General features: G+C 41.5%; 1 protein-coding gene across 2 annotated transcripts in view; it reads right to left on the bottom strand.

Annotated features, from left to right (window-relative positions):
• Unc13c (unc-13 homolog C) overlaps nt 1–19,666 on the bottom strand; it is a 449,047-nt gene that overhangs the window by 408,974 nt on the left and 20,407 nt on the right. The window contains exon 2 of one of the 2 annotated variants that reach the window (XM_087560698.1): nt 12,714–15,905. In XM_087560698.1, coding sequence (XP_087416824.1) covers nt 12,714–15,666 — 2,953 coding nt within the window. In that variant the 5' untranslated portion in view covers nt 15,667–15,905. 2 annotated transcript variants of the gene reach the window in all.

The following is a 19,666-nucleotide window of genomic DNA, read 5'->3' on the forward strand; positions in this document are numbered from 1 at the left end:
GCATACACATGACTGTGAGTTATACCATGCAACAAAGTTATCGAATTTGGTGCAGAAGAGGTAGAGGAAGGATTGTAGGAACCAGAGGGAACAAGGACACTAGGAGGATACAGCCCACAGAAGTAACTAAGCCAGGCTCGCTCACATGGAGCTCACAAAGACTGAAGCAGCAACCGTGAAGACTAACTGCATGGGGCTGTGCTAGGCCTCCTGCATACATGTCTGGTTTTCGGTTTGGGGTTTTGTGGGACTTCTAACAGTGGGAGTGGGGATGTCTCTCACTCTTTTGCCTGCCCATGGGACCTATTTCTTCCTACTAGGTTGCCTCATCCAGCCTTGATATGAGGGTTTATGCCTAGTTTTATTTCATCTTGTTATGTCGTGTTGTGTTTGGTTAATTTCACCGGGATACCTGATCTTTTCTGAAGGGAAACAGAGAGACAGTAGATCTGGGAGAGGAGTGAGCAGGAGGGGAGCACTGTGAGTAGAGGCTTCAGTTGGGGTGTAATGTATGAGAGAAGAATAAAGAAAACAACTTGAGAAAACCTTTGTGAGTTGGCCATCCCAGCATCCCTCACGTTGGTTGGCCATGTAACCAAAAGGGTGCCTTCTTGTCAAGTGACTTGATTTTTCATGACATGAAGATGATTTCCTTCCAGACAAGCTGTATTTCCTTCTAAATTATCTGCACTAAAACTGAACCATACAGAGCAAGCAAGTGCTAGAATGAAATCATAGCAAGTACAATTACACTCACGATTGCATAATGGCACTCAAGATGTGGCAACCATGTGACTCTCAACTGGAAAGTAGATGCATTTTCTACATCTATAATCATCGGCAGTCTCTGTGACAGATACATTCAAGTCTTTGTCAAGAGAAACGTGAATTCTTCCAGTCAAGAACCCAGAAGGTAAAGAGAGCTGAGTAATCTTATTATATCAAAGTCAGCACCTATGTGATAGTTTACATAAAACTCACATAAAGCTCAGTTATAATGTATGGTTGTTTCTTTATAGTAACTGTTTTTTCAATAATGTAACTTTATTAACCACATAATACACATGACTGAATTATGGTTAATTTTAAATTAAAAATCAAATTTTCATTGTATCATTACTCTTATGTGTAGAAACATCAAGGAAATCCACTAGCCCAGTTACCCGAAGAGTTGGCTTCCTGTGCATGAGGATGCACGCAGGGAGCGAATCTTTAAGAGCCCTTCCTGAATATGTAGTGCAGACCAACGTTCTGCTTCCTTCTCAGTCCCACTATCAATGTGTCTCAGAATGTACAGACTCCGAGTTGTTCAATTGATATTTTATTCAATCCTGATCTTACATGCATTGGCCTCTAAGTGTGATTTGGGCCTGTCTGGACAAAAAAACTTTACCCTAAAGACTCTTCCAGATCTAAAATGGCTGTGTCATAGAAAAACCTGTCATTCCACACAGAAATGAGAAAAGCATAAAGTGAAAATATTACTCTGAGGAATTATACCTTATTGTCAAAAGGTAAGTACAAGTAATATGCATTCTGCAAAGCCAGGATGAGAAGTATGTGATGGAGGACAGTTAAAGCAGAAAATTAGCTCAGCAGGTGACATAAAAAGTGTTGTCTAGGCGATGAAGACCAACATTCTGCTTCCTTCTATGTCCCTCTCAGTAGATGATACCAGACTACACGACATGTGGTCAAGGGGATCATATCTAAGAGATACTACAAGCTCTGTGTCTTGACTCCTTTAAATTAATGTTGAGGGGCTGTAGATGGCCCTACAGTGGAAAGCACTGGTTCCTCTTCCCAAGGACCCATGTTCAACCCCCAGCACCCATATGGAGGTTTATAACTGTAACTCTAGTTCCAGGAGAGCCAACACCCACTTTGGGTTTCCTCTGGCACTGCATGCATGTGTGATGCTCAGGTGTACATGGCAAACAAAACATCCATACACATAAAAGAAAAGTAATCATATTAATATTTTAAAATTCATATTGAAATTTCATCCTCAGGGCACCCATACTGGTGGTGTAGTCTTCGATGTGTAATTGGACCATGAGAGATCTGCCCTTGTAATAACACCTTCCTAAAACCTTTCCTCCACTGCCATCCTGTCCGTTTGCCATGTGAGAACTGGAGTTCCCTCATCTGATGCATGTATACTCCAGTTCTCTCATGGAAATAGCATAAAGCCCTCCCACACTCCAGAGTCCTCTGGCATGTTCCCTTCACATGCTCAGCCTTTGGAAATGTGGGAAGTTATGCTCTTTCCCTTATAATTTAAACAGCCTCAAATATTCTTTATTCTTAGCAACCCAGAAGACTCAGACCAAGAGTCAGAAGATACTACAAGCACCATTCACATCCACTCCTTTTGTCCTGGTGCTTTTGATATAAACAAATGTACATTTTCTCGCCACTACTACTGCTTCTAATTGTATTTGTTATATTTATTTATATTATGTCTATGAATGTTTTGGCTGCATGCATCCGTGCATGTGAGTAGTGCCTACAGAGGTCAGAATAGGGCTGTGGATTCCATGGACTTACAGGTGGTTGTAAGCCTCTACGAACAGGCTAGAAGCTCAACCGGGGTCCTCTGCAAAAGCAACAAGTGTTCTTAACTCTGAGCCATCTTTCTCTCTAGACCCATGCTGAGCCATCTCTCCAAGTCTGCTAATAATTTCTAAACCAACTCACTTTCCTGCCACAGACCATTTTTAAATCCACTTTGATCCAGATAGCAACTAGTTTCATCCTTTTCAGTTGCATCTCCTACTGTCCAGGAGAGGTTGTATGAGAATCAACAGCAGGCAGAGGTATTTGAGCCCTGGCTACCCTTTAGGCGAGATCACCAGGCAGGCTGTGTTCAGCTGCACAGTCTGAGGATCTGCTTTCTCATCAGAAGGATGAAGATATCAATAGTCTTGGCGAACGGCCTTCATTTGGTCCTTTCATACAACAAAGGCAGAAACAAGATGTGGGTGAGATACTAATTAGCTGTGTGTGTGTGTGTGTGTGTGTGTGTGTGTGTGTGTGTAGTACCTGGGAGCAGAGATAAAGGGTGAGTGGGAGGACAGAGCATGGGAAAGTGGCAGGATAGTGGTGCTCCTGAGATGGCTGCTGCAGATTGTGACACTGGTCTGTGACACTGGCCTGGCTATGACACCCTGGGATCCCCAGATATACCTGGCTGCTCTAAAGGGTGAGGATTCCTTGCAGTTGTACAGAATCTGCCAATCTTTGATGAATGAGGAGCGCCGAGGAAGTCACCTGACATTGGAAAGACTGAAGCAGCACTCTGAAGATGACGGTGCCGATCTGAGGGAACGGGCTATGGAACATGGTCACAGACTATGGCACACTGCAGCTGGAACTGCGCTCACAGGAAAGCTGGTGGCGGTGGGACTCATGGGGCTCTGGAGACACCTTAGGCACCTCCTGAGCCAGCATGAAGAATTGGGTGGTAAAATGCAAGGCACTTGACCCTGTAGTGAAGTTAGGGTGAATTAATGTGAATGATTTAATGACTTCATTTTATGTCCTAGCCATATTGTTAGTAATATATAATGATTATACAACAATAACTAAATGATCGTACATTAACCATCCAGCTAGTTAATGATTGTTGCTGCAGTTTTTCTTTTATTTCTAACCACGATGTCATATACACTATACATTCAAGTTGGTGCCAACAAGTGGCCTCTTAGAGACATTGAATTACAGTTTGAAGAGCCACTTGTTTCCCACAACAGGAAGCCCAGGAAATTATTTCTTAATTGCCTTCACTTGGACTCTGATGGTATCAAGGAAAGAATTCATTTTGATTGGATCATGAGTATAAGTTTGTGTGTGTGTGTGTGTGTGTGTGTGTGTGTGCTTGTGTATGTGTGAAAATGCATAAATGCATCAGTGTATAGGTGAGGAAGCCAGAGGTCAATGTCAGGTGTCTTCTTGATCACTTCCCACATCATCTTTTGACACGGGATCCCTCACTGAATATGGAACTTGCTGATTAAGCTAGACTGGCTGGCTGCCAAGGTTCAAGCATACTCCTATCTGTGCCTAAGCTCAGTTTTGAGCTTACGGGTGTATACCGCCTGTACTGGCTGTTTTGTGTGTCAACTTGACACAAGCTGAAGTTATCACAGAAAAAGGAGCCTCCGTTGTGGAAATGTCTTCATGAGACCCAGCTGTAAGGCATTTTCTCAACTAGTGATCAAGGAGGAAGGACCCAGCCCATTGTGGGTGGTGCTATCCCTGGGCTGGTGGTCTTGGGTTCTATAAGAGAGTAAGCTGAGCAAGCCAGGGGAAGCAAGCCAGTAAGCAACATCCCTCCATGGCCTGTGTATCAGCTCCTGCTTCCTGACCTGCTGGAGTTCCAGTCCTGACTTCCTTCCATGAACAGCAATGTGGAAGTGTAAGCTGAATAACCCTTTTCTCCCCAACTTGCTTCTTGGTTATGATGTTTGTGCAGAGATAAAAACTTTGACTGAGACACCACCACATTGAGATAGTACACAAGTTCTGGGGATTCATACTCAGTCCCACATGTTTGTGCAGCAAGTCCTTCACTGACTGAGCCATCTCCCTAGCTCTGGATGCATATTCTTTTACCTTGTTTTCCCAAAAACCTACCCAGAGTTCCAACACCCCTGGGCACTCGCTAAATGCTGCTTCACTTGGCTTGGTTGTCTTTGCTGCTACTGCCTCCTCCCCCAAAAGACATTAACAAGCTGGATAGTCCAGGCAGTTGTGTGCTCCTGTGTTTCATGAAAACATTCAGAAATGCAACTATTAGGCTCTGCCAGTTTCACAAAGCTGCCTAAACACAGCGCTCCTCTGAGAGTCAAATACCAGAAATAACCATATAATTGATCATTTCCCCAAATGCATCCTGGGCCATCATTTCAGCTTATAGGAGAAATGTACTAGGAGATAATTAGAACACTTGCTTCCTGCCTCATATTTCTCAGAAATAGTTTATGATCTAAAATAGAAGTCATCATGCCTATTAGGTGGGCTGGCTTCTGCTGCTAATTTACTGTTTGAACAGAAGCTTATATCATTGTTAAGTACTTATTTTCTTTCTTTCAATGAAAGGATGGCTTATCTGCATTTAAAGTATGGAGTATGAGCCGTAAAGAAGTTAAACAACTTGCCAACAATTGCACAACTTGTAGGGTGACTGCAGGCACTGTGCCTATAACCACATTTGGCTGTCACAGTTGGCTATTGATCATTGAAACAAATGATAAAGGTGTGGGCCTTGAAGCCTGGTTAGGGAGGCATCAGGGAGAGATACTTCGTCAGTACTATGGGCACCTCTGTTTTCATTGACCCCCATGCTAAAAATAGTACAAAAACCTGACATCCTGACAGTTTTACAAATTTGTTTGTATGTCTACTACAGAGAGGTGACAGATTGGGAGAGGGCAAGACACGGAGTCAAGAAGATTATTTGAAAGGATCTCACTAAGTCCAGGCAAGAAAGAGCTGAGTGCTAAAATGAATGCAGAGAGGCGTTGGCTTTGATCCTGCTGTCTTCAGGACCTACGGGTAATACCTATCTACAGACATATAATAGTCACTTTCAATGGAAAGTTGTATTTTTGCTTTTGTTTGTTGTTGTTTTTACTTCTGAGAGCTTCTGTTGGATTAGCTGAGAGCCAGAAAGAACCACAGCTGATGAATGGGACATGGGACAAGTTCCCATGCTGTGCAAACTATTGTTTTTAACAGATGATTGTCCTAGGTGGCTGGGAAATCAACCAGTGGATAAAGTATTTTCCATGCAAACATGAGGACCTGTGTCTGGATTCCCACTACCCATATAGAAGCCATGTTCTGTAGTGTGTGCCTACAATCCCAGCATTGAGAAGGAAGGATAGGTAAATGTTAGGGGCTTGCTGGCCAACCAGTTGAGCTGATACAGTGAGTTCTGGGTTCAGTAAGAGATCTAGCTTCAAAAAGTTAAAGCAGAAAATAATAGAAGAGACCTTCCCATCCATCTCTGTCTCCACATGTACATTTATATACTAATATATATACATTTATATATATATACATATATATACACATTCAACTACACTCAAATTCATGTACACATTTCACACAAAAACATGCACACATACACACACTAAAAAAAAAGAAAAAATAAAAATGGCCAAAGCTATTGAAAAAAATTGCTCAACACCATAATTATCAACAAGTTGTCAACAGAAGCCTATCGCCTTGTTACATCGTCTATTATCAGAAAGAACAATGATAAGTGCTAAGAAAGACATGGAGAAATACACACTTTACATGGCCACTGAGAAAACAGCCACTTGGGAAAACAGCAGGGAGGGTCACCAGAATAGGAGAGTGTGTCATCCAGCATTTCCATTCTGGAGCTATGTAAAGAATTCAAATCAGTATATTAAAGAGATACCTGTACTCCTGTGTTCATGGGAGCAGTCTCTCACTCACAATAGCCTATAATTACAGTTCCAGGGGATCCAACACTTTCTCCTGGTAACACACACACACACACACACACACACACACACGCACGCACACACACACAAGCATATGCGCACACACACAGAGTTAAAAATCAAAATAAATCTTAAAAGAAATAGACTATGCTACATCTGTAGAATAAAAGAGTAATTAGCATAAGAACCAAATTCTGTCAATGTTGGCCAGATGAGTAGATAAGTGAAGGCATTGTATAGAGTGAAGTAAGCCAGACCCAAGAAAGAGAGAGCAGAAAGCTTGTCGTCAGATGCTAAAGGGACCATGGAAGAGGAAGAATGGAGAACAGATGTTGCACTAAGGGTAAGATGCTTCAGGACTGCAGGGATACATTTTAGTAAAGTGTGATGTTGCAAGATGACCACAGTAACAATGTGACATTCAAGATTGTTAAAAGGACATATTTTTAATATTCTTCCCACAGAAATTATAAGTGAATAGGATAAAGAATGTGCTAATTAGCTTGACTAGTGTACTTAGATCAAAATGCCCTAATGGTATCCATAAATATCTGTAATAGTGACAAGTAAAAACTTTCAAAAAGATGATTGCAGACAGTTCTAGAATATTAAGAACAAGTGGTCTAGGTCAAAGTTCATTATACACGCCATACCTAGATTAGCTAGTTTCTACTGTAACCAGTGCCATGATTCTTGCTTTGTAAGAAGATCCAGGGAATGGAGGAAAGAAGAGAACAGGAAGAGAGGTGGAGGGGTGTGTGTGTGTGTGTGTGTGTGTGTGTGTGTGTGTGTGTGTGTGTGTGTGTTTGTAGGGGAGGGGATAGAAGAGAGTGATGAATAAAGGGAATAGAGTCAAAAACAGCTATAAAGTGGAAAGAATGGAAGGCATTCTTGAACAAAGTTATGTACTGAATAATTTCTAATGAAAACTTTCTCAGTACTTTTTAAATAAATAATTTCTTGGAGGAGTGGAGGAACCAGGAAGCTGTAAGAGAGAAGAATAGATAAAAATTTAAAAGCAGTGCTTATTGTTTCCTGCATATGTGGTATGTTTGAGTATACATATGCATAGCATATGCATTCAATGTCGCAGAAGCAAGAAGAGGGTATAGGATTCCCCAGGACTGGAGTTACAAGTGTTAGATGCCTTGTGAGCTCTGGGAACTGAACCTGAGTGCTTTGCAAGAACAGCAAGTGCTCTAAGCCACAAAGCCAACTGTCCAGCTTCCGAAGTAGGCGATTTTCAAACTCTGTGATTTACACACAATTGGACAAAACAACTTATTTCTTCTCTACATAATGTGTAGATAATACTAAATACTTTTCATAAAATTTGAAAATTTGTCACTCTAGAGAGATACAAAAATCTTATTTGTTCTGTTTGGTTTTTTTTTTTGTCTTTAAGTTTAGAAAATTGTCAGCATATTTCTTTCTTTCTTTCTTTCTTTCTTTTTGATAACAAATTTGAGGCATTTATTTCCCATTAAAAAGAGTCACTCACACAACCATATGCATTCAAATGCCAGCCCAAGTTACTGTATCCAGCAAAACTTTCAATTAACTTAGGTGGAGAAACCAAGATATTCCATTACAAAACCAAATTTACGCAATATCTTTCTACAAATCCAGCCCTACAAAAGATAATAGATGGAAAACTCCAACACAAGGAGAGGAACTACACCATACAGAAAGCAAGAATATAGTTTCCTTGCAATGAAACCAAAAGAGAGACAAACAAACATAATTCCACCTCTAACAACAAAAATAACAGAAAGCGACAATCACTATTCCTTAATATCTCTCAATGTCAATGGACTCAATTCCCCAATAAAAAGACATAGACTAACAGACTGGATCTGTAAAGAAGACCCAGTATTTTGCTACATGCAGGAAACACACCTCAGAGACAAAGACAGACACTACCTCAGAGTAAGTGGCTGGAAAACAGCTTTCCAAGCATATTTCTTTAAGCTGGTTCTCTATCAGTTTAAAAAAATAGGAAAATAAAGAGCACACTCTGTGGAAGCATTGCTGTCCAGCATTCAATAGGGCTCTTCATATAGGCCCTGATAACCACCGTGTCAGATCCGGCAAGAGCATATTAAAAATCCAGCTCTGGCCCACACTCTGTCGGTGAGGCCCAGCTCTGGTCTGGACTCCACAATCCAGGTGATTCAATGACTGAGAATAAAAGTCTTGGAGATAGGTCAGCAATACTATATATTATATATTCTTATATATTAAGCTGGGCCTCCGGTAAAATAGTACAGTTTGGGTGATGTGTAGGCTAGGTCATCACTGAAAGAACAGTCCACACACCCAGTCTTCTCACAGATGAGAGATCTCAAGTAATAATTTGATATTGATTCTCATAGCAAAAGCCAAATAGATGTTGGTCACTATCTTGAAGTATATGTAACCAAAATTATCAATTTTATTGAAAAAAAGAGAATTAGTTTGGAAGACTTCATCCTATTGATCCAAGTCGTGTATTTATATATGTGTGTGTATACATTTGTACATATAAACACACATACACATATATACACATACACGATAAGTGGTAATAAGCTTTCATCATGAACCATTTATATAGTCATGCATGACCTTAGCCATTGACCACCATGGAGGTTAGAACTTGAACTCTACTTTGAAGACTGTGCTTGTCATTTAGTTCTCTTTCTTCTTCTTGTGAGTATGAAGCCAACACTTGACCTTTCTGTGTGAAACTTGGTTGAATATCTGGATTTTAGTTCAGAAAAGAAACAAGCAGCATATTCAAATACAAGGTGACTCCAGAGCCACAGAAACAGATAGGCAGGGATTAAGGAGAGTAGAGTGAACCCCAGTTAGTGGCTAGTTATGGGCCAGAAGTAAAAAAAAAAAAATCCAAGTGTTCTTAATATGACACTGAGCGTGAGTCAGCTATGTAAATGACACAACCCAGCAAGGCTCAATGACAGGGAAGATTTGGACCCACAGTGGCAGATTTTTTTGGCCATAGAGAGTCCAAGATTTCTTATGCTATTAGAATGCTGGTCGTAATTTTTTTTTAACAATACCATCACCAAGTAGCCACAATCATTAAGGGTTTCTTTTCTCTAGGCTCTGAAGATAAGAGTTGAAATAACTCAAGTGTCTGAACATGTAATTTGTAATACTATTTTTGGGGTTCTACATCTCTCAGAGATTTCCACCAAGACCTTTCTGGCCAGGTTTGTAAGAAAAGACAGAACTGCCACCTAATGAGTACTGGGCAGGCACGAGAGCAAGCCTGCCGGCACCAGCCCAAGGCTCTGTAAACAGATGGCCACAGGCACAAAACCATCAAGGCGATTGGCACCTTGTTGGGTACCAGGAGCAGGAAAGGGCCTGGAAAAGTCCTTCCCTGGCTGCCCTTCCCTCAGAAGCATATTGGGAACACAGGATGGGGAAGATGCCCGCTCACTGCCAAGTGGAGCTGAGCTGCCCTTTGAAATCCAGGCTGCTGCAGCTTCCCGGGGAGTCAAGCTGGTGCCTTTCAGTAACCAGAGTGGATCTTAAGGAAATGTGTGCCCATTTCATCTAGTGTGGAGAGAGCCCCTCAGATTCTATTTAAGCTGCCTCGTGGGATTCTGTCACAAGACAGTAGACCTCCGAAGATTTTCCTGGATGGTCAAGCATGTGGCACAACCTTTTCTGATTCAGAAATCTCACATTAGATGACAGAGGCACCATCACTGTGTTTTCCAAGAAGTATCACTGACGGGGTCATTATCCTAGCAATCTAATTTGTAGGGTCTTGCTAATGTGGAATTTCAAATTTCAACTTAATTTTTAAATAAACTTGATGTGTATATTTCTAAGACACGAGGAGATAGGTATAGACAATAAAGGTGATTATAGTGAAGCAGATAAGCATGTTTATCACCTCACGTGGTCATCCCTTGGTGTGTGTCGAGAACACAAACCCAGAATATATTAAGGATAATCTCCTCTTGTCATCACTCTGCCCCTGGATCCCAGATGAGGCTCATTCCATGGAACCTCCCTTTGTCTCCTTTCCCTCATGAGCCTTGCTTCCTCCTCCACTGTCCCTGCTTACCACTGCTTTTCTGACTTTCACTCTGTATTTGGTTTCTCTTCCAAGAGCTCGAGAGGGAACCCAGAGCGTCTCCTGTGGTCATTTTTCGCTCTGTCAATGAGCTATTCTCAAGCCCTGTGTGCTTTGGTTGAGATGTCTCATATGCATTGCATCCTGTGATACTCTTGTGTTTGGCGTCGCTTAATAAGTGATAACCTAAAAACCCATCCACGTTGTAACAAATGGCAGGATATCCCTTCAGAAAGTCAAACAAGATTTCCTGTTTATATACATCAGTTTCCTTCTTAAAAATCAGGAGCACTGGTTGCTCTTGCAGAGGACCCAGATTTGTTCCCAACATCCAAAGGATTGCTCATAAGCCCCTGTAACTCCAGGTTCAGGGGAATCACATGTCTCTTCTGGTCTCTGAGGGCACAAGGCACACTGGTGGCACACACACACACACACACACACACCACACACACATATATCTACATAGATAGATAGATAGATAGATAGATAGATAGATAGATATGGAAATCATCAATAATCAGAAACTAATCTTTTAATTGAAGATCCATATTTTTTGAAATATAAGGACTTGCTATATATTGCTTAATATTTCAAACCAATATCTTTAACTTGTTGGACTGTAATCACATAACCATTATATCACATTAAACACACACACACACACACACACACACACACACACACACACACACGCCATTTTAGGCTTTAAGTAGCTTGCTTAATCCACGGTAAATTTAAAGGTCTAATTTCTAGATTCTACCTACAAAAAAATCTGTCAACTGAATTTCACTAAAGAGAACCTCCACCAGGTCTTACTCTGATGGGGATGATATTACTCTAATATAATTATATTTACAGAGATATTAATCTCTTCTGCATTTTCAAACCAGTTCGACATAGTTGAGGGCTGCCTCTATTCTATTCTGTTAATTTAGTCAGTAACAAAGTCACAGGCAATGTACCTCCCTACCCCCTTGCTACAACTCTTCTCCTTTAAATACACGGGCTGTGTTGTTTCCTAAGGGTAAGACTTTGGAAGGAGAGAAACCTGATTGTCTCAAGTCTTGTACCATTGGATGATAAAAGTGACTGCTGTCTTTGCATCCTGACCCTTCTAGTGAGAAAGTAGCTAAGTTAAGAGTTTTTGATACCAACTGAACAAAATATTCTATAATAGTATTTCAGAATAGCAGATTAATAATTGATCACCTACACATATGCCTTCAGAAAAAAAATATATATAGCACATATTTTAGTGAAAGATGTTAACACTATAATCTGAGAACACATAAAAATATCAAATTTGTTTTTAAAATGAGATTTTTAAAAAGCTATCCCAAGATAAAATAGACATGCAGATAAAATACAATGTAAATAATTGAGGTGTCTACAAATGAGGTTTAGTTAATAAACAAAATCAATGAACTCTCTGAAATCTCACATTGAAAATTGTTGCCCTTGAAAATTAAGAAAAATAGATCAGTTCTTGTCATTTTTGTAACAGAGAAGTAATTTCTAAACCACTCCAGAGGAAACTCCCCCACTCTCACTTCTTATTAACACAAAGAATGACTCCTGTCTACTCTGTGGTGCCCTGGGCTCCTGGCCCTATTGCCTCTTTCAGCTTAGTTAGTGGTGTAAGAGATGCTGGCAGTCATCCACAGGCCTGGCTTTGCAAACCCTTCTCTTCTTAACATCAGGTTCTAAACTGTAGGTCTACTAAGGGATGCTTATATTTGACTCTCTGTGTTCTCCATTTTTTTTTGAAATTAAATACCCCTTTCTCCTCACCCCTGTGAACCTAGTAGAACCAGCGCATGAGTGCCAGGCTGCTTGTTTACGAGTCTGCCCTTTTATTTTCCCAACAATTTCCTGCACCTAGGACAAAAATCTCGGTCTACCATTTACAGAGCTAGAGGTGGGCTCACTTCAATATGAACTATCTGAAATCTCATTTTCATTTTCTTTGTGAGTCCCTTGTTGGGAGAGCTATCTGAACAAAATGAAAATCCTCTCAGAATACATACACATGAATTCACTGCAGGTGAATTTCTTCTTCTAGGGAAAGCCTACACCACATGGTACAACTCTATTGGTGCTGACACATAGCATGTAACTTAGCATTTAAACTCGAGTACCTCCAGCCAGGATCTTCTCTTCCAGCTCTGCCATCTGCTTCTTATAAGCCCTTAAAGCTGCTTCTTTGAAGGAAGGTCGGATTCTCTTTGGCTTCATGACCTCTGGTGGCTCTACAGGGAGGTTTTGGCTTTCATCTTCTACTAATTCCATTTCAACTGCTGGCTCATTTAAGGTTTCCAGTTCTCCTTCACTAATGATGTCATCAGCCTGCCCATCATAACCCTCATCTTGTGGGGTCTCATAAGGAGTTTCATAGGAAGGGTGGTCGTACTCTTTAATGTGTTCATCTACTTCAGTCACACTAGTCCTGTTTTCTAGCTTAGCTAGGACCTGCTCCATCACTTCAACATAATCCGTCTCACTGTCAGCCACTGGTTCACAGTAGTCCTCCTCTTCCTCAGCTTTATAGTAATAGGGTTCTGTGTAGATATCAGAGTCAAGGGTGGTACTTGACTCATTTGCCGTGGACTGAGACAATGTCCGAAATCTCCCCATTAAGGAAGAGCCGCTGTCCTCACACCCACTGAGACTCTGTGTGCTCTTGTTCCACACCACTTCCAGGGCTGACTTCGCCCTCTGAAGAGTGGATCCAAATTTGGGGAACTTAAAGGTCTTGTCAGAAAGGTCAATGCTTAGCCGACTGTGCCAGGACTTGGGCTGGGCCGCCTCGGAATCATCGCTTTGCAATTCACTTTGACTTCGATACATCATGGATGGATGGCTTTGGTTGGGGTACAGGTCATTAGAGTTGGTTTTCTGATAAGAATCATACTGGCCAACCCACTGGCCTTGTGGTTCATTATCCAATCCAGGGCATGGAGAAGAGTTGTCATCCTGGGTTAAATCATAGCTCTCTGAGTCATCTTGCAGGTCACTGTGGCACTTGCCAAGGTCATCTAGGTCTTTGCTAGACATGTCCAACTGTTGGTCAGATAAACTGTTGGTGTCATAGTCAAAAGGTTCCTGGGTAGATGAATCTAAACCATCAGTTCCGTGCCCTGCTTGATTCCACTCCTTCCATGGAGACAGGTCCTCATGCAGTGAGAGCTGGGAACCACTATAATTGCTTCGGTCTCCAGATGCACACACCACACTGTTGCTCATACCACTGTCCACTGTTTCTGTATTCTCAATTTCACCCTGCCCTGGTACTGTAGGAATATTCCCATCTAAACCCTGGTCCTGAGGACTGTGGTACAAGGCAGTCATACCCTCCTGTTTCCTCTGCCAAAGCTCTCGGTCAGAAGAGGAAAGGAGGGAGCTCCCATTAGTTCTACAGAAAAACTGACTTTCAGAAAAATCCTCTGAGTAAGACTGACACAATTTGGAAAAATCTGATTCAGAGCGACTAAGTTTAGGAGTGAAGAAGTCACTCTGTGAATGCCAGAGTGGTGTGGCTTCCACATAGTGAGGTGTTGGCTTTTCTGATGCTGGCGGTTTGGATGGCCGTTTGTTGTAGTCCGACTTCTGTGACGTTCTGCTGTTAGCTGCTTTGTTCTTAGACCGAGCGCTGTGTGACTTTGAGCTGGACTTAGAAGAACTTCCCTTTGCTGGAGAGTCAGCATAGCTGCTTCTGCTAAGGTCTGACTCCAGCTCTCTGTCACTGTCATTGGGTGACAGCCAAGCATTCTTCTTGGCTTTGGGCTCTGGTGTGGATAACTTCATATCCATGCTTTCATATGTCTGAGAAGATGGTAATACCCCTTTCTCTTTCCGTTCTCTGATATCATAAGTTAGAATATCTGTGGAGATCGCAATGCCTGTGCCTTTGAGCTTGTATGATTTCTTTAAGACAGAATCCCTTTGCTGAGGGGTTTCAAAGTACACTAGGATGGGTCGAGGTTTTGCGTTTGGGCAATCCCTTTGTTGCCCTATCCTCTGAGCAAATTCAATTTTAATAGCATTCGGTACATCAGAGAAACCCATTTTATCTACAAGAATTTGGTACACCACACTTTCCACATATTCATGTCTTTCTTCAGGCACATTTAAAAATCTCAGGCTTACTTTACTCCCCATGTGACCCAAGTGTTTAATGTAATCGTGGATATCTCTAGTTTCCCTTCGAGCCTGGACAAATCCTGTCCGAAGCTGTTCAATCTCACTCTGGACAACCTCCACACTGCTGGAGATTTCATCGATAGAGTACTTGAGAGCATTTACATGGCCTCGGAGTTCAGAAAGTTCTGTTTCAATCTGACTTATACCCTGAAGCTCTTTAAAGATCATTTCCATGACATCATGGGTTTGGCTAATACAGCCAGAGGAGCTGAACCCTGGCTCCAAAACATTGGTCTTTGGGTTCCGAGCAGTTCTATCTAAAGATTTGCTTCTTATACCCCAGGTTTTCTTCACAGTGCTCAACTCCGAGTCTGAGGAGACACACTCTTGGCTCTTCTTCCATTTCCTCAGCTTCCGTAGAGCACCCAGTTTTAAGGTGTGGAGGGTGCGCTCCCCATCTGAGCTGCCCTCGGAGGGTGCCAAGCTGCTTGAGCTCTTCCTGTTACGCCTGACCGGCATGGTGTGGGTTGACTGAACCTGGTTTTCAGTGCTGCTCCTTAGCTCATTGAAGGATTCAGAGTACGAGCTCTCAATGGAAGACAGCTCCTGAAGCAGGTCCTCATCACTGTTGGTCACAGCTGTTTGCAGGCCATTGGCGATAGCAACTCGGTAACTGAATGTGGGTGACAGGGAGAAGTCTTTGTGACCTTCTTCGTCTTCTACGGAGAAGTTACGGGTGGATGAGCACTTTGCAATCTTTTTTACAGTGCTTTTCAGGGCATTGGACAATTTAGGGGGTTTGGTGTGGCCAGCAGTAGGGAAATCTTGATCTTTATTCTGCTGACGATTTTCTTTCTTTTTGGTTGTATTTCCCAATTTCTTTGTAAACATTCCTTTGCAAAGCTTATGTATATAAGCTAAAATCAAGCTCTTAAAGAGACTGGCCACCATGGAGAGCAATGAGTGTGAGCTTTTCTAATCCAGGGAAGTGAACAAGGCACTGGGATGGTAGTCTGTAAACCCAAGGCCAGCATCACTGTTCACCAGGGCCATCAATTATCAGGAGTGGGAAAGGAAGTGATGCTCCGCTGGGAGGTCAAGGTTCTGTGGACTCTACCAGCCCGGCTTTACCACTTTTCTGGAAGGGAGGTTTCATAGCTCTTTCATGTCCATGTAACTTCATGATGTATCTGAAAAGGAAGGAATGCTATAATGAGTACCAGAATTCAAGTCTACATTCTTCCAATTTCTAACATTTCCCAAGGTATTTGTGATATGTGATGTGTGCAAAATTGCAGAAGAGGGATGCATTTCTCAGAGTTTAAATCAAAATGCATTCATTGTGTGATACCCTTTCCTAAACTATTTATTACAATTGAAATGGTGACAGAATGTATCAGGATTGCTTTTAAAAAGTCAATAAAATGACAATTTGAATGTGGTCATGTTGCCATCTCCACTCTATATCTTTTTCTAAATTCACATTTATTAACAGAAGGAGATACATATATTCTTCCTACCCTAAACTTTCCAAATTTATCTTATTTATAGGATCCATGTTTGTTAAGACTTTTTCCATGCAGGCAAGACTTTTTACACTAGAATTAACTTCTTGCTTTTGTAGGAATTCAATAATTGAGCATCTTTTAAACACAGATGAAAATAATCAAAATTAATAATATTTCCAATGATGAATAATTGCTGAAATCAATGTAGACATCCAATTTGACAGTGAACAAATATGAGTTGAAACACGTTTTAAGATTAAGTTAAATCGAGCAGTGGAAAACAATAAAAGGAATAGTGCAGCTGCCTTAAAACTAGAGACACTAAAAGCAAAACGTAAAAGTCCATGGCTTGAAAGAGCATTGCTAGCTTGAACCACTGGTACAACCTCCTGGCAACATGGCTGAAAATTTATCCTTAGGGTTTATTAGAAACATCATCAGAACTGGATTCTCAAGCCACTAAATAAAATTGTTCCACAAATGGAATAAGCAAACAGATAATCAATAAGGGACAGGTCAAAGTTCTTCCTGAGATTTGTTCTTGAAGAGTGATTGACAGATAGCCATGACACCTTTATGACAGATTGCCTCTCAGACAACAGGAGGAAAAAAGTTTGCTTCCAAAGCCAGTGATTGCATGGCACACTGCCTTCTATATGGTAGACTCTCAGAAGATTTGTGGAATATTTTATCATTTGAAATATATCCCCAAATAACAATAACACTAAAGTCTATGCTCGTTTTGGAAGAATGCATTTGGGTAGATAAACAGCCTAGTGTAATTCACTAAAGGATACATCACGATCTTCATGTAGTGTTTGTGGAGTCTACTGCTTCTTCGCCTGCCTCCCTCCACTTGGAACAGTTCCAGCTTCACTTCAGTCAGGCACTGCTGGGACTTGGGAGTACTCTCTGTGGCAGAAAGCCAAGCTTCTCAAGGGAAGGGGTATGTGAATGAAGAAGGCAGGAGAACAGATGCAAAGAGAAGAGAGAGAGAGGCTAAAAATTCCCAAGCCTTAGAGGACTCCCACCTTGAGAGTTGCAGGTGCTCTTCTCTGGGATGATTTCTGACTCATTCGCAATTATGAGCTAGGACTTATTTTCCACTAGTAAATGGTGCGGAGAAGTTGACTCCCCGATGAAATGTGTTCAAAAACTTTATTACGCATGTCTGTGATCTCTCCTTATAAAGAAAAAGACGTAGGAGAATTAAGCTAGACTGGGACAAATGAATCATTTTCAATGAGTTTTGGAAAGAATGAAGTGTTCTACCAATTTCTTCAATCTAAAATATTAAGTTTACCAAGCCCACACACAGATGTCTGTACCTCGCTGGCATAAAAGCAGTAATTCTGTGACTGTGTCTGATGTTCTCACACCTGAACTATATGGCTTTCATTGTGTCACTGAGGGTGAGAATACTTGGAAGAAGCACCATTCCCTAGTCCTGTCCCACTAGAAATAACCCAAGAGCATGTGTCTATAACTGCCCTGTACTCTAACCATACAGAATAGCTTGGTTGCTACTGTCACCCCGCGTTAATCTTCACCTCAGTAGTGAATGCTCTGGGGACACAGACCTAATATAAAACTTTTTATATTATATTTTATAACCTACTAATGGATATAAAGCATGCATAAGGGAATGGGAGGTCGGGCTTGGTATGAGGAAGCAGGTCAATGTGGTGTATAATTTTGGTGACTATATGATGCCCTGACCCCTTCTGACTATCATTTCCTGGCAGTTCTGATACGGCCACCCTCCTTCTCCCTCAGCTCCCACCTCCGTGGTACCATGCCTTAACTCAGGGCTAGAAAGAGAGAGCAGAGTGAGCACAGACCGAATCTCCACTGGTTTTCACCGAGATGCTGGTGCCAGACAGTTTTCCTAGGGACAGAAAACCCTACTATATCTTCCCAATGCTAATATCTCTCTCTTTTTTTCAAACAAAAAATTTCTCTAAAACCAATACAATTAATATATGTAAATCTTACCACTGAAAACACCCCGACAGTCTCAGGAGCATATTGCCCCAACAATCTTATTCCAGGGACCGATCACTACATTTTTGATTCAGTATTGTGAGTTTTTCTAAGCTTTTCTTTCTACCCCAAGTTCCTTTGCCTTGCCCTTCCACCAGATCTCTCGTGAATATCTATAAAATGTCCGTGTTTCCTTAGGCCTAGCAAAGATCAGCTTCAGTCTGGTTACTCCTGGATTTTTGGCACTCAGTCCTCTGTACTCCTATAGTACTTGACTGTAGCTCCATTAAGTAAGCCTCACAATAACCATTTACATGAAATGTTTTACCTATGTATGTATCTGCTTTCCAATTTGACTGTGAACTGCTGAAAAGCAAGGGCCATTTAGCTTTAACTATTTACATGGCTGGCCACATCATATTTTCTCAATACCACATCAGCTAAATGAATGAATGCTTAAATGGGAGAACACACTTACTAATTCACTAACACACAAGTCAAATAATAAAGTCAAAGGAGGCAGAAAGAGCTGACCTTGACCCAAACAATCCAGAGAAAATGCACTGAGAAAGATGATCATGGTAGGTCATGCCTATAACACCAGGAAGGAAGGATAAGGCAGGATAATCACTGTCAGATGCCAGGCTGTGAAACATAGTGATTTCTAGCCAGGAAAACCTGGAACAAAGTGAGAATCTGTCTCAAAAATCCAAAGCACCTTGATGGCCTTAGAGCCACTGATTTGTCAACTGTCTGTGTCCAGTCTAAAATGTGTCACCTCTAAGGTCCAGTGAGCATTATGGAAGATGGAGTGACAGGAATGTATGGTGGGGACATCAGGAGAGCACTAAGAAATGCTGCCTTCTGAATGTGATATGGCTGTTGCAATCATGAACACAGTTCTGTTCCTTCTGTATAAAACTGTCATGAATACACACACACACACACACACACACACACACACACGTGCGTGTGTGTATGTAAAAAGGCTATGAGACAATGGGGATATGAAAACATTACACTGTACATAAGTAAGAAACCATCAAAATTTAAAAACAAAAAACAACCAATTTAATAATAAAAATTTTAAAAACCATTGGCCTGAAGACCAACTACCAGAGGCACACAGGCTATATTCCCAAAGATGAAAGAATGTCTCCTTGGCCTATGAAAAAATGCTTACCACAGGGACTAGTGGGTGGGGAAACTGAGCTAGGATCTTGACAGTCTTAAATGTAGTTAAGTTCCATTTGGTGACAAGGTACTCATTTCCAATAGCTTCCCACATTGTCCTGGATACACATTTCCTGCACGGTAATCCCAGTTTAAACACCCCCACTGTGTGATCCTGAGAAGGCAGCCAGCCTTCTCCTCTGCTTGAGCTTACCCACTTGGAATGCTGGGATAGAAACATAATCTCCTCCTGGGGAACTGTAAGGTTTAAATGAGCTAACACATGC

The sequence above is a fragment of the Rattus norvegicus genome, chromosome 8, assembly GCF_021556685.1.
Source record: "Rattus norvegicus strain SHRSP/BbbUtx chromosome 8, alternate assembly SHRSP_T2T, whole genome shotgun sequence".
NCBI classification, from domain to species: Eukaryota; Metazoa; Chordata; class Mammalia; order Rodentia; family Muridae; genus Rattus; species Rattus norvegicus.